This window comes from Saprolegnia parasitica, assembly GCF_000151545.1.
Source record: "Saprolegnia parasitica CBS 223.65 unplaced genomic scaffold supercont2.25, whole genome shotgun sequence".
Taxonomy (NCBI): Eukaryota; Oomycota; class Saprolegniomycetes; order Saprolegniales; family Saprolegniaceae; genus Saprolegnia; species Saprolegnia parasitica.
In genome coordinates this window covers 163,654-177,462 of record NW_012156419.1, presented here as the reverse complement: position 1 = coordinate 177,462, position 13,809 = coordinate 163,654, and the positions used below count along the sequence as shown (strand labels likewise).

Here is a 13,809-nt window from a genome sequence, read left to right as displayed (position 1 = left end):
CATTTCAACGAACACAAACCAATCGGACGAACCGTGAAAGCGGCCTTCCGAGCGTGTTGATTGCTTGGAGAAGCGGCTCGTCGGTCTGTTCGCCGGCACATTTGTTGCGTGAAGCAAGCGAAAGAGTAGTCCGTTCTTGGTGTCGGTGCGGACAATCTTGGCACCAGGTGCATCTTCGTCGAGGCGCCCCAGCATTCTATCGGGTCGAAATGGCTCTCGCGGTGCCGATTCGCACTGTAGTCACAAGCGTTGGCTCTATTTCGGTCTGTTTCAAACCGTTTCGCCGTCGTCGCGCCTTCTAATCACGTCGCAACTTGATGACGGGAGTCGATTCCGATGGAATTTATTTACCCACGGCAGATCTTAATGGCGGACTCTACTTTGGATAGGAACGACGGCGGCGGTTAAGCTTTGCAGATGGAAATGGTGTTAGCCAAACTTCGTCAGCGGAATTAACGCAGTAGGCCCTCACTTGATACCTATCTGCACCAGCGTACGACTCGCAGTGCGACTCTTACTGTGGTCCTCGTGGCACAACCCGATCTTCCTATCGGACATGATTGCCATATACTCTATTTAGGGTGGGCGGCGCAGGAGCCGCATCAACCTCTCACCTCAAAGACCCTCCTTTATGATGGCACAAGGACCTTTTGACCACTCCCTGACCCTGCATTCTTGTACATCCAGCACATAAACACCTATTGAATGCAGATCCAACCTTCCTACTCCTGCCGCTCCCGTACACTGTTCCCGTTCTCCGCGAAAGTCGTGATGTATCGAGCCCGCTCAGTTTTTTGTGACCACTAGAACCTCTAGAAACGCATACCTCGACGGCGCCTTCAAAAGGCTTCGACTATGTATGGACTAGAAACGCACCCACTTGCAATAGTTGATACGAATAGTCGGTGCGTCTGCGCAGATGCCACGCATTCCGCCACCCGCCGGCCGCCTGTCGCCATGACGACGACGAGCGCCTTGGGTACGCTCGTCGGGTGCAACGCCACCTGCTTCTGGACGGGCCGCCATGGCGATGTCGTTGACAGTGCGCAGCTGGCCGAGATCATGCTCGCCAACGACACGTCGGCGGCGGCGGCCCGCAATCTGCAGTCGCACATGGACTACATCCAAGGTAGAACATGGTTTGCCATTGAGCGCTGTCGAGCATGCTTGTAGCGGTGCAGCGCCATGCGACTGCGATGGGTCAAGAGCTCGGTATCTCTCTCGGTGTCAACCCACGCCACTTGCTCCTCCCGGCCATCGACGAGGACCCGCGTGAAATGGTGCTCGAGTACCGCCTACGTGGCCCGCGACGCCTTCAAGCCAGCGCACTGCGACCAGATCTCAACTGGTGCAGCGAGCTCAACCCCACCGGGCGCTCGGTCTGCGGCGATATCAAGAGCCAGAAGCTCTGTGGGTCGTGCTGGGCGTTCGCCGCCACGGACCTCATCGAGACGGCCGTCGCAATCGCAGGCAACGCGACGCCCGTCTCGCTCTCGACGCAGCAGCTTTTGAGTTGCAGCAAAGGCCCCCAAGTTCATACGTTCCACTACTGCTTTGCTTCGTCGCCGACGATGCCATCATGGGTGTCGCCCACCAAGCAATGGAACGCGACCAACGACGGGTGCGGCGGCGGTATGACGCAGAACGCGCTGACGGACGCGGTGAGCAAGATCAAGAACCTCGCGTCACGCTTGACGTGGCCCGACAATAATGACGCGTCGTCGTCCCGCAGCCCGTACCCGTGCACGCAGCTGCCCGACAATTCCACCGCCGCCCACATCACGGGGTGGGAACCCGCGTTGGGCACAAATTCATGTGCCAGCACAAGCGACCCGACGCGACTGCTTCAAGACGCACTCGCGACGGGTCCGTTGGCCGTCGCCATGCACGCGCAAGGCCTCTTCCCCGAGTACAAGGGCGGCGTGTTCACGTGCCCCAAGATCATACACTCGGACTTGATCGACCATGCGCTGCTACTAGTCGGGTACGGCTACAGCAGCGGCACGCCGCACTGGATTCTGAAAAACTCGTACGGCGCCGGGTGGGGCATTAATGGCTTTATGCACTTGGCCATGGACGACGACATCAACTGCGGCCTCAACATCTTTCCGATCCGCGTCCTCGGCGCGTCCCGTGGTGCGTCCGTGCTGCGCGTCGACGGTGGTGGCGACCTTGACTTTGGCGGGCTGACCCTCGCGGCGTGGCTCGGCATCGCGGCTACAATTGCCATCATTACGCTCCTCGCAACGATCGTGGGTGTCCGCATTGCGCTCAAACGCCGGGCCAACATGCACCGCTGCTGACCGTCGGTCGCCACACTGTAAATTGTGTGTTGCGTTGTGCAATGTTTAATGGAGTGTAGCATCGAACAACGACCTGCCGTCATGCAGCTTTCTAGACATAGCACTGCAGAGACCCACTGGCCGTTCATGACCAGTCTGGTTGCAGCGTTGGGCGTACTAGGTAATAACCCGCTCAGTTTTATGAGCATCGGACGCATCTCACGTGCTGCCTCCAGCCCATCGTCTATGCATCACAATCCAAGAATTCGGAAGTAAGACCAAGGGTATTTATTACTAGTATATATCCTTGGTACGGCGCGCCTTCGCGACAATATGCCACGTCACAATCCAGCACAACGAGTGATGGTTCTCTGAGTTCTTATTCGGTTGTAAGCGGACGGCTCGCTGGGCGCTGTCGGAAGAGAACGCACTCGTCGCAATGCACGTTTGCAGCCATTGTTACTTTTACCGAGGCCATTCATTCATACGGGACACACGTGGACAACCTGTGCGACGACATTGGGTTGCAGCTGGGGTTGCAGGTTTCTCTTCTTGAATCGATGCTGGTTTTTGGATTTTTAGAGATTTCGCAAGTCGTGTCGATGCGCGTCGGGTGTTCGAGGCGCGTTGCGATGGACGCAACAAGTCGCACATGCGTGAAGGATAATCTCTGTCCACCGACTTGTGTCAATATTGTATTACACAACGATTGTTTGAAGACGTCTACGATCTTTCCCTGCTACATGGAATGTGAGGGATGCGCGACAACTGCTGGTGAATACATGATGACCTGGATTTTGTCCAACCAAATCACTAATACAGACAGTGGGATCCCTGTAGACACTCGGGATTTTCCTTGCCGCTCGTCATTGTTCGAATTGCCCGACAGTCGACAAGCATGTCGGTTCCCATGGCCACCACAACGGCGCCAGCGCTTCTTGAGAGCAGCGCCCACACGGTATCGCTTGCGCACAACACTGTGTTCTGGGTCATGTGTGGTATCATCACGGTCGGAATGCTCGCGATCGTCTCGGTCATGGTGCTCAAATGCCGACGACGACGAGCTGCTACCCAGGCACTCTTCTCCGCCCGCGTGCCACTCACCGCCGTATAATGTGTCACCACTGTCTCTTGCTGTCGCAACAGTCCTGTGCCCGACTGCGCCGTGTACTTGCAAAGACGAGCGCGCATGTCGTCGTCCTGCGTCAAGCGTCGTTCAAAGGGTCCCGATTGGACTGACCGCGAATAAGGTGTCCTATTTAACAATCTTCCTGCATTTAGTATTCATCCAGTAGCGCTGTGGTGATGCACGCGAATAAACATCATATCTCTCTACAGTATCATGAGCAGGTACGCGTCCGACTCGCGCTCAAAGGAGCTGGACACTTGTAGATGGGCAAAGTAGCGAGAGCCCATATCCGCACAGCTTGGTTCATTCGATTACAATGTACCGGCGAGCTAAGAGCACGAATCTCTCGCCGGGCGACACATTTAAACGTAATAACCTCGAATGATCGGTGTTCTTGTCAAAAACATGCACCCAACGTCAACAACGAGCAGTCTTGTTCATGGCGGTTGACAAGTTGGCGGCCGCTACGCCGTGAGTGCTTCAATTCCATCCACGTTGAAGAGATGGTACCGGTAACAACTACTAGTACTTTCAACACCTGCCATCGACCAGGACCCAAGACGGCCGAAATGCAGGGTACCAATTGCTCGGGGCGAGTCAGATCGATCACGAGAAGTACATGTATGCGCCGACACGACACGCTGCAGAGCTCGACAACCGTCTTCTGTAGCTTACCGTCCAAGCCGCGACTCGACATCCCATTGCGATCGTCCGACAGCGAATTGACCGCACGATGGCTGAGTGTAGCGAGACAGTCCGGATAAATCGCTCTCTGATTGGACGATTTGCTTACGTAGGTGTAACAAGCACGCCGCTGGCGCCAGTCCGGAAGTTGCCAGCACATGACGACGCCAACGGCCCATGGCTCACTCATCGCCTGCAACGACGACGGCGACGGCTGTCGCTGGGTGGGCGCAGCGGCGCCAGCATAAGCCTCCACCAGCTCGTCGACGAGCTCCTTGAGAGGGACCCGCCAAGGGACGTGGCCGCGACCAGGGCCCGCCTCGTCGCTTTCGGCAAGCAGCTTGAAGGTACGCATGCTGGCTTCTAGACCGAGAACTCTACGCAGCATCGATAGCCAGATACGCTCGTGCGATGGCGCGCCATGAGGATCCGGCATCCGTGGCGTTGCAGCTGCCGATCCCTTATCTTGCCAGCCCATCGCCAATGTCGCGATCCCTTGGCAACACCACATCAATGCCGATCAATGCAACGAGCTTGCCCGTCTCGCTCAATTGGTGCTCGACCAACAACCCGCTGCGCCGACGCATCTGCGGGCCCATGCGCGCTCAAGGCGCATGCAACGGGTGCTGGGCGTTTGCGACCGTCGAGATCGTCCAGGCCGCCGTGAGTGCGGCGACGGGGGCGGCGCCTTTGCCGCTCTCGCCGCAGCAGCTCCTCGACTGCAGCCGCGGCAACAACAACTACTCGACATCGCACTGCATGGCAGGTACGGGCCATGTCCCGTCCTGGCTACCCCACGAGATTCAATGGAGCAGCGCCAACGGCGGCTGCAACGGCGGGTCAACGTACAGCGCGCTCCTCGACTTGGAGTGGACCAACACACCGCTTGTCCTCGAGGCCGACTGGCCCTTTCTTGACGCGGACAAGAACGTGACAGACCTCAAGGCAGCTTTGAACCCTCGCTGCGAACCCGCCAGAGACGTCTTTGACGGGTACATCGTGGAACGCCCCAAGACCAATGGGACGACGGTCGTGAGCTGGCGCTCGGCGCTACCGGGATCGGCGTGCGCTGAGAATGTGACCGATCCCGCGCGGTTGCTCAAGACGGCGCTTCTGGACGGCCCGATCTCGGTGCCCATGCACGCGTCCGAAGCGTTTCAAAGCTACAAAGGCGGCGTACACGTGTGCCCGACCAACCTCACGACGAGCAGCATCAACCACGTGCTCGTGCTGACCGGGTATGGCGTCGCCGACGACGGCGCCGAGTACTGGATTTTGAAAAACTCGTACGGCAGCAACTGGGGCCTCCGCGGCTTTATGCACCTGGCCATGGACGATGCGCTCAACTGCGGCATGCTTCTCCTGCCGATCCAAGTCGACAAGGTCATTGCGGGCGTCGCGGCGTCGACCTCCGACGTGAGTTACAAGGACGAAGGCACGGGCAGCGGCGGGTCGTCCGCGCCGCTAAGAAAGACCAACCACAACACGCCGTACTGGATCTTGGCGAGCGTCTCGGTGCTCGTTGTCGCGGCTGTCGTCGCTTTCGTGGTGCTGCGCCGGCGCCGCCAACGTCGGAAATCAATGACCAGCGCGCTTCTGGCGACCGAGGGCGTCTTGGCCGTGCACCACCGGACTAGTAATGCTGTAGTAACGTAAATATGTATATTGACGTGTATGATTCTATACAAACGTGTACCAGACAATCCATCGCAGTAAATAAAAGTCAATGCAAGCAAAGCACACGGACGTGGATGCACATCGGTCGCTCGACAAGTTGGCACACCGCCGCAATGGGTTGTGATTGGTGGCGGCGTTTTGTATCAGGTCAGTATCAATCTTCGTCAGTCCGACCTGGCGATGAAGTTGGCGGCCGCCTCATGACTTTGACCCTGCAACGGATTCTCTTCGACGAGAGCAACGCCAGAGAACACTTGGGTGCCTATCGATCGATGGAGCTTCTATGAGTGCGGTCGTCTGAGCTCCAGGATTAAAGGTGGAGTGCGGGAATATCTAAACTAATCAAAGCATTTTGCCTTCAAAACGACCCACCGCATGAAACGGCAGCTCGCGGTTACACACCTTCGCTTGCCAACACGGGTCGGTCCACCGGAGTAGCAAGAGGCTCGTCTCGCTTGCCTCGGTGTCGTCGTCACTAAAGTCCGACCTCGACGCTGAGCTATCGCGGGGCGAGAGGCTGCGACAGCTGTCGACGCGATCGCATCCATGCTGTTGTCGCCGATGGTAGCGAAGACAGAGTCGTCACCGGGCTACTGGCCACGTCTTCGGCAAGCAGATAGACGCAACAACGACGGCTGTCGGCGCAATGGTCCGAGTGTGGGAATCGACTTGGTCCTGCGAGATCAGTGGCGCTGACGCAGCGCTTGGTAAAGGCTTCGCACGCCGAAACCAGCGTCTTCACGAGCTTGCGAAAGTGCGACCACTGTGTGCTCGGAGCACGACGATGCAACAGCGCTCCCACGCCTTGGGGATCTGCTTCTCGGGTGGACTTCGCATTGTCTGGCTCGTGTCCACGCTATGGTAGCCATACTCTGGTAGCCACACTCGACCTCCTGGAGCTGTGGGCGCGTTGTGCTAGCTCGAAAAGGGACAAAAATTCGCGCGGACTGCAGTACCTGCGCGATACTCGGATTACAGATGGCATGCGTGCTAGTCATGATTGCGCACAACGCGTCCCTCGAGCCAATCTCGGACGAGATCCTCGGTGGCCACGGCCCGTCGTTTGATATTGTACCAGCCTCCCGGTGCGTGCCATTGTTGCGCTTGATTGTCCTTATAGAGCGTTGTATAGCTCGAGCTCGTGGCGACGGACGCGGTGCTCCAAGACTGCCATTGCTATGCGTTCCAGCCCCACGTTCACACCGAGTTCCGGACGAGCAGCGTCAGCGGTACGTAGGGTCCTATGGACGTCTCTTGCCGCCTTTGAGCTCCCATCACTCGCTACTACGCACACGGCCACTCGATATTGAACGTGCTCTGCTGCAGTCGCTACTGGAGAAATAAAAGCAAACAGAGGCGACGAGTCGTCGCGAGGCATCCAAGGCATGTGACACGATGCCAGTAGAAGCCACCGTGGTGTCGCCAACGCTCCACACGATGCCAACGAGCCAGCGACGACCGACGCCGCCGTATCGAAGGACCCTGTCGGATCATCATATCATTTTATAACGTGTCCAGCGCTTGGCCCGCGATTGTACTTTGCATTCTTGGATGCGATCCAGTCTGCATCAAAGCATACAGCATTTTTTAGTTTTAGGTTGATGCTCGATGTTTGGTCGTCTCCGAGAGCGTTGGCACGCGCGTCAGAAGCTTGCAGTTGTCGAACTGGCGCGTCTCGCCCTTGATGAACTCTGCGAGTGGATCGATGCCGGAGAAGGCAATAAACTGGTCCATGGTGCGTTCTTGGCCGAGCCCAAAGCGACTCAATTCGGTGCGGTCCACATCCTCGAATGTCGTGATCGGCAGCCCGAGCATCGCGCGCACGCGGCGCTTGGACGCTTGCTGCACAAAGTAGCGTGTGTCCCAGTCGCGCTCCCAGATGACATGCCGGTGCTCGTACCAATGGTACACAATGTCGACGCGCGGCGCGTATAAATCGTACCTAGTATCAAACTATCAAGCGCCGTCGACAATCATTCGTTACCCGTGCGTGAAGAGGCGCGCGGCCATCGAGTACTCTTCGCCGTGAAAGAGGTACGGCGTGTACGGGTCGTTCCGGACCCAGACCGCGTGGGCGGCCGGGCCAAAGTTGAAGCCGCCCGCAAACTGCGCAATGAGCCGCGGCGACGACGGCGACAAGAGCGACCAGTCTTGGTGCGGTGCGCTGTACTGCACCATTGCATCTTCGTCGTCCGTCTCGATGCGCGCGTAGCACATGATCGACATGGAGTAGACGCCGATCGCATGCAGGAGGCGGCCCATGACGCGCGTCGCGTGGTCCGTCGACTTGGGGTACGTCGTGAGGATTGCAAACGGATTCTGCACCGCGTCCCACTCGTCCTTGAGGCGGACGTCCCAGTGATGTACAAATACAAGGTGCGAGTCAATGCCCAGTGCAAACGTGTCGACGCGGGAGTCGATCGCAGCCTCCGCGACGTACCGTGCGGCGGTGGGACCCGTGGCTTCCGCCGCGTCCATCGAGACTTGGCGACGCAGCGGCGCTTGCCGGCAGATGGCGTCGCCCACCAGTTTGCAGTACGCGTCGACGCAGGAGGCCTCGCTTGCGTACACTTGGTCGACGAGGCTGATCGCGACCAAGTCGGGGCGCGCGGCCTGCGTCAAGAGCGAGCGCAAGGTTTCCGCGCATCGCGTCGAGTCGCGGTAGTTGGCCATGAGCACGATCGTGTGGCGCACGTCGTTTCGGACATGGACGTGGTAGCGCACCGCCGTGACGAGCCAGAGGACGAGCACGAGTGCGGCGCCTGCGACGATGCGCTGGCAGCGCCGCCGGTACCGTACCGAGTTGAGCGCCAGCCGCGCATACCGCCGGAGTCGATGCGCTGCGCGATGCTCTGTCCGCGCGTTGGTCAGCGGCAGCGAGCTACCGTCGTCGTCGTCCACGTCGTCGGGCTGCATGGCCAATAAATTAGGTGCTGATATCGCGATCCTTTGGTCGCCGTGTACGAATCTAAACCCACGCAACATTGCATTTCGGCGCCAAATAAAGCACGGTGACACACGGGACAGCAACCGGTCGCGGCCATTTTGGCGACACACGCAAACGATGGTACCGGTACGAGCTCTGTTGCTAGGACTCGTGGTCAATAGGAGATTTATACTACCAGCTTGGTTCTCGATTGAAATACATCTCAAACTCACAACCCCTGCGTTATCCGTGCAATGGGCTACCTGGTACTTTTGCATGTCGTTCTTTTGCGGCTGCGATCAGAGGCGATAAAAGCAATACTAATACTGCATCAAACAGCGTGCAAGCGTGCTCGAGCAGTGTCAGCTAGTAGCAGTGTCCAACGTCGTGCTGCACCGAATCGCTCCAAACAAATATGTATAGTATGCGATAAAACACACTTGCCATCGCGTTCGCTGCCCTGAAACCACAGCTCCGTGCAACTCTTGGCGATCGCTGCACCCCCCACTCTGGACGACCAATCATCTCCAATGTATAATACTATCTTGCTTGTGGGCGAGCTGCATACCGAGTGTATAGAGGTGCGCGGCAAGCTTGGTGCGATGGCTGCGTGCGGTTAGCCTCGCAACCTCTGTCCATCGCGTATCCGGATCTATGCCGTATAATAATAGCTTGCCGGTATTTTATTATCTTCCAACGCTTGTACTTGATAATTGTAAGTAAAATAAACCCTTTGGTATTGAAATGTCCCGGCACGTAGAAGCCTGGGTGTGTCACCCTCCCAGCGAGAGCCATTTTCGGTTTGGCGACAAGATGAAGTTTGGGACGCTCGTCGACTGCGCGGACGACCAAGGCTGTCTCTGGATGGGCAAGGACGGCGTGCCAGTCTCGGCCGCGCGCATGCTTTCGGAGGCCATGCTGCGCTTCCATCGCGGCAACGACTACACAGAGGCGAAGCGCAACCTACAGGCCCACATGGACTACATCCAAGGTACTCGATCATGACGAAATAGCGGTCCTTGATGGACGTGAGTAGATGTCTATACGCACGCCAATACGCTCAACCACCGCCTGACGATGACGCTTGGACTCAACCCGCGCCACTTGCTCGAGGATACAGCGGGCATGGGCCACCCCATGGACGCCGTCTTGTCCAACATGATGGCGATGAAGCGCGATTTGACGTACCGTCGCCTGGATACGACGCCGTCGTCGTCGCCCACAACACTCAACTGGTGCACGACCAACAACCCAAAGGGCCGCAGCGTTTGTGCGGACGTCAAGAGCCAGCAGCTCTGTGGCTCGTGCTGGGCGTTTGCGGCCACGGATGTGATCGAAACCGCCGTATCGCTCGCGACGGGCAACCAGCCCGTGTCGCTCTCGTCGCAGCAGCTGCTCTCGTGCAGCGTGTCGAAGGAGATTCGCACGTACCAGTACTGTTTTGCCAACTCGGGCGCGGTCCCGACGTGGTTGCAGTCGGAAATGAAGTGGGATTCGCAGAACCAAGGCTGCAACGGCGGCATGACGCACATTGCTTTGGACGACGCTGCCAACAAGATCCTCAACCTCGCGTCGCGCATCGACTGGCCGTACGTCGACGACTCCACGCCGAGCAACAACCCGAACGCGCCCGTCGGGCCGGTCGCGCCGTCCTCGGGCAAGCGGCGTGCGCTCACCGACGACCAGCGATTCCTCGCGACCAACGGCACGTCGAATGCCGTCTCACAGTACAACACATGCACGGCCACTCGCCCGGCCAACTTTACGGCCGCGCACATCACGGGCTGGGAGCCCGCGCTCAACGCATCGTCGTGCGCAGCGACCAAGGACCCAACGACGCTGCTCAAGAGCGCACTCGCGCGTGGGCCGTTGGCGGTCGCTCTGAGTGCGAAAGGCGCGTTCAAGTCCTTTACCGGCGGCGTGTACACGTGCCCGGCGATCACGTCCTCGGACATGATCGACCACGCGCTGCTGCTGGTCGGCTACGGCACGGGCGCAGATGGCGACTATTGGATTTTGAAAAACTCGTACGGCGTCTCGTGGGGCCTCCAGGGCTTCGTGCACGTCAAGACGGACAACATGCTCAACTGCGGTCTCAACGTGTTTCCGATTCGCGCGATCGGCGCGTCCGCGGGCCCCGCGGCCAACATCACGGTGGACGGCGGCGGTTCGCTGAGCTTTGGCGGCGCGTCCATGGGCACGTGGATTGCGATCGCGTGCGTTGTCTCGGTCATTACGCTGGTGCTCACGGTCGCCGGCGTCATCGTCGCACGCAAGCGCATGCAAAACATGCACACGTAGTGTAGTGTACTTGTGTAGATCGTCGTCCAAGAGAAGCGGACTTAAAGCACCTTTGTATCTGGTTTTTGAGTGTGACTACAACAACGACGCAAGGTTGCAGACCAGTAGAGGAAGACATGTGACACAAGAAGTGTTGAGTGTGAGGCGTGGCAAGACGAGAAACCTTTACCCATCCGCAACGTTGCATGGTCCTCTACCGAAGTCCGTCGGTCCGCCGCTGCTTCAAACCATATATGTCCGTCCACCTGTCGACGCCGGCTTGTGTCACGATGGCAACTTGGTCCTATCTGCCAGGTCCTCGCCCAAAACGGCAGCGCCGCGCTGCTGACGGCTTTGCGCGCCAATATCACGGATGGTTCGGAGGAGGAAGAAGCCGTAGTCTCTGCGAGTGCTGGCGGCGATAGCCGGCGAGCGACCTCGATCCGTGCGAGATCCAGCCGCGGTGATGGAGCTGTAACAGTGTTACACCTCTCAGAATGCATTATTGCTGACCAATGATCTATCCGATTATAGGAACTCACAGACTTTCTCTTTGGAAAGCCTCTGACCTTTAATTGGGTTGGCGACTCCATGCACGCTAGCGCGACATGCTGCATAGTTGAATATCCTCGATGCTCGACAACTACTCGTTCGGGACGCTGGTCGCGTGCGACGTTGACTGCCGCTGGGTCGGGAATGGCCGCCGCCTTGTGTCCAGCGAGCGCATGCTGCACGAGATGCTCGCGATGCACCACCGCGGCGATGACGTCGCGTACGACGCGGCCAAGCGCAACCTCCGCGCCCACATGGCCTACATGGAAGGTATCCTTGGTACTCATTCTGCAGGTCCTATAACGTTGTGGTACGAATAGAGGTCTACTGGCACGCCAATGCGCTCAACCACCAGCTCACTATGAAACTCGGGCTCAATCCGCGCCACTTGACCGACGCGGACGCCAAGACCGACCCATTTCTTGTTGCGCGGACGAATCTCATGCTGTCCAAGGCGCCGTTGGTCCGTCAGCTCCAGTCGTCGTCGCCGTCGCTGCCAACGTCGCTCAACTGGTGCTCTGGCAACAACCCGAAGAAGCGTAGTGTGTGCGCTGAAGTCAAGAGCCAAAAATCCTGCGGGTCGTGCTGGGCATTTGCGGCCTCGGATCTGATCGAGACGGCCGTCGCGTACACAACAGGAAACGCACCCGTCGCGCTCTCGTCGCAGCAGCTTCTGAGTTGCAGCACGCGCGCCGAAGTGCACACGTACAACTACTGTTTTGCGAATTCGGGGAACGTCCCCAAGTGGCTCCAGCCGCGCATGCCGTGGAGCTCGCAGAACAACGGCTGCAACGGCGGCATGACGCACATTGCGCTCTCGGAAGCGGCGACGCGGATCCGAAACCTCGCCACGCGCCTCGACTGGCCGTACGCCGAGGACAACAGCGCTGCCTCGGGCGGCGTCCCCGTCGGTCCCGTCGGTCCCGTCGGTCCCGTCGGCCCCGTCACGCCCAGTACCACCAATGGACGGCGCGGCGATGATGGCTACAACACGTGTGGGTCGTTGCGTCCAGACAACGCAACGGCCGCGCACATTTCCGGGTGGGAGCCGGCGCTCAACGAGAAGAGCTGCACCGACACGAAGGACCCGGCGGTGCTGCTCCGACGCGCCCTCCAGACGGGCCCGCTTGCGGTTGCGATCAACGCCCGAGACGGCGGCTTCAAGGATTACAAGAACGGCTTGCACATTTGCCCGGAAATCACGCAGCCGAGCATGATCGACCACGCGCTCCTCCTCGTGGGCTACGACTCGGGGCCGAGCGGCGACTACTGGATTCTGAAAAACTCGTACTCGACGCAGTGGGGTCTCCAGGGCTTTGTACACATCAAGGCCGACGATCGACTCAACTGCGGACTCAACGTGTTTCCGATTCGCGTCCTCGGTGCGTCGGCGGGATCGGCGGCCAACGTGACGGTCGACGGCGGCGGCGACTTGGATTTCGCCGGCCTCTCGTTTGACACGTGGATCATTGTGGCTGCGGGCGTCGCACTCGGAACGCTGATCCTTACCGTCGCTGGCCTTGTCGTCGCCAAGGCGCGCATGCGCCGTCACTACTAATTCCAAACCAATGTCATTTTTTTGTATAATAGCGCCAAGACTTGACGACCTCGCAACATGCAAGACGATGCTACCGAAGCGCGACTTGGAGGGATCGCGCTGATCTTCGCAGCAGATCGAAGATGCCTGCAAGCAAAGCGCCACAACCCGAGAACGAACTGCCCAGCTTCGATCATCTGGATAACGCTTCGTGGCGCTCCTATTTGTTTATCTAGCCGGATCTGAATGCCTCTTGCGATCTTCCAACCAAATTTTGCCCATCCTCGTCCGTGTCGTCGAGGAGTCGCCACCGGCAAAGCCAACCTTTCTCTTTGTAGCGACATGTTGCCGACGTGCGTCGACCATATCTCGTACAGCTTGGTGATGCTGAGCCGCCCATTGCGGCAAGTATTAGAGTGATCGTCGCAACGAGCGACTTGTGAACAACGTACAAGTGGCAGACAATAGAATCGTATAAAGCGGAGAGTCAAGACCACTACTGAGGTGGCGTCGCAAACGAGACGCCTAGCGTCGACAGCTTTTGGCAATAGTTGTCGAGGATCTCGGCTTCGGTCGTGCCAAGTTGCTTCATGGCCTTGATGCGCCGAAGCTGCTCCTCCGAGAAACCCAAGAGCGTCTCGGTCTTGGACTGCGTCGACGTAAAGCTGACGCCGCAGTGCCGTCGAACTATCCACGAGTAAAACTACGACATCGGCAAGTGCATTGTCGTACTCTCGAGGCT

General features: G+C 58.5%; 5 protein-coding genes across 5 annotated transcripts; 4 read left to right on the top strand and 1 right to left on the bottom strand.

Annotated features, from left to right (window-relative positions):
• Positions 1-957: 957 nt before the first annotated feature.
• Positions 958-2,303, top strand: SPRG_20222 (hypothetical protein; the record flags this gene model as incomplete). The annotated part of the gene is made up of 2 exons (XM_012345821.1): positions 958-1,129; positions 1,174-2,303. 2 exons carry the CDS (start codon positions 958-960, stop codon positions 2,301-2,303), a joined length of 1,302 nt encoding a protein of 433 aa, XP_012201211.1.
• A 2,305-nt stretch (positions 2,304-4,608) lies between these two features.
• On the top strand, positions 4,609-5,751 carry SPRG_20221 (hypothetical protein; the record flags this gene model as incomplete). The annotated part of the gene is made up of 2 exons (XM_012345820.1): positions 4,609-5,643; positions 5,704-5,751. 2 exons carry the CDS (start codon positions 4,609-4,611, stop codon positions 5,749-5,751), a joined length of 1,083 nt encoding a protein of 360 aa, XP_012201210.1.
• A 1,614-nt stretch (positions 5,752-7,365) lies between these two features.
• SPRG_20220 (hypothetical protein) lies at positions 7,366-8,445 on the bottom strand (the record flags this gene model as incomplete). The annotated part of the gene is made up of 2 exons (XM_012345819.1): positions 7,366-7,714; positions 7,757-8,445. The coding sequence occupies 2 exons, from the start codon at positions 8,443-8,445 to the stop codon at positions 7,366-7,368; spliced, it is 1,038 nt and encodes a 345-aa protein (XP_012201209.1).
• Positions 8,446-9,511: 1,066 nt separating this feature from the next.
• SPRG_20219 (hypothetical protein) lies at positions 9,512-10,999 on the top strand (the record flags this gene model as incomplete). Its single annotated transcript, XM_012345818.1, has 2 exons — positions 9,512-9,689; positions 9,735-10,999. 2 exons carry the CDS (start codon positions 9,512-9,514, stop codon positions 10,997-10,999), a joined length of 1,443 nt encoding a protein of 480 aa, XP_012201208.1.
• Positions 11,000-11,610: 611 nt separating this feature from the next.
• SPRG_20218 (hypothetical protein) lies at positions 11,611-13,088 on the top strand (the record flags this gene model as incomplete). Its single annotated transcript, XM_012345817.1, has 3 exons — positions 11,611-11,800; positions 11,851-12,459; positions 12,544-13,088. The coding sequence occupies 3 exons, from the start codon at positions 11,611-11,613 to the stop codon at positions 13,086-13,088; spliced, it is 1,344 nt and encodes a 447-aa protein (XP_012201207.1).
• Between the last annotated feature and the right edge of the window lie 721 nt (positions 13,089-13,809).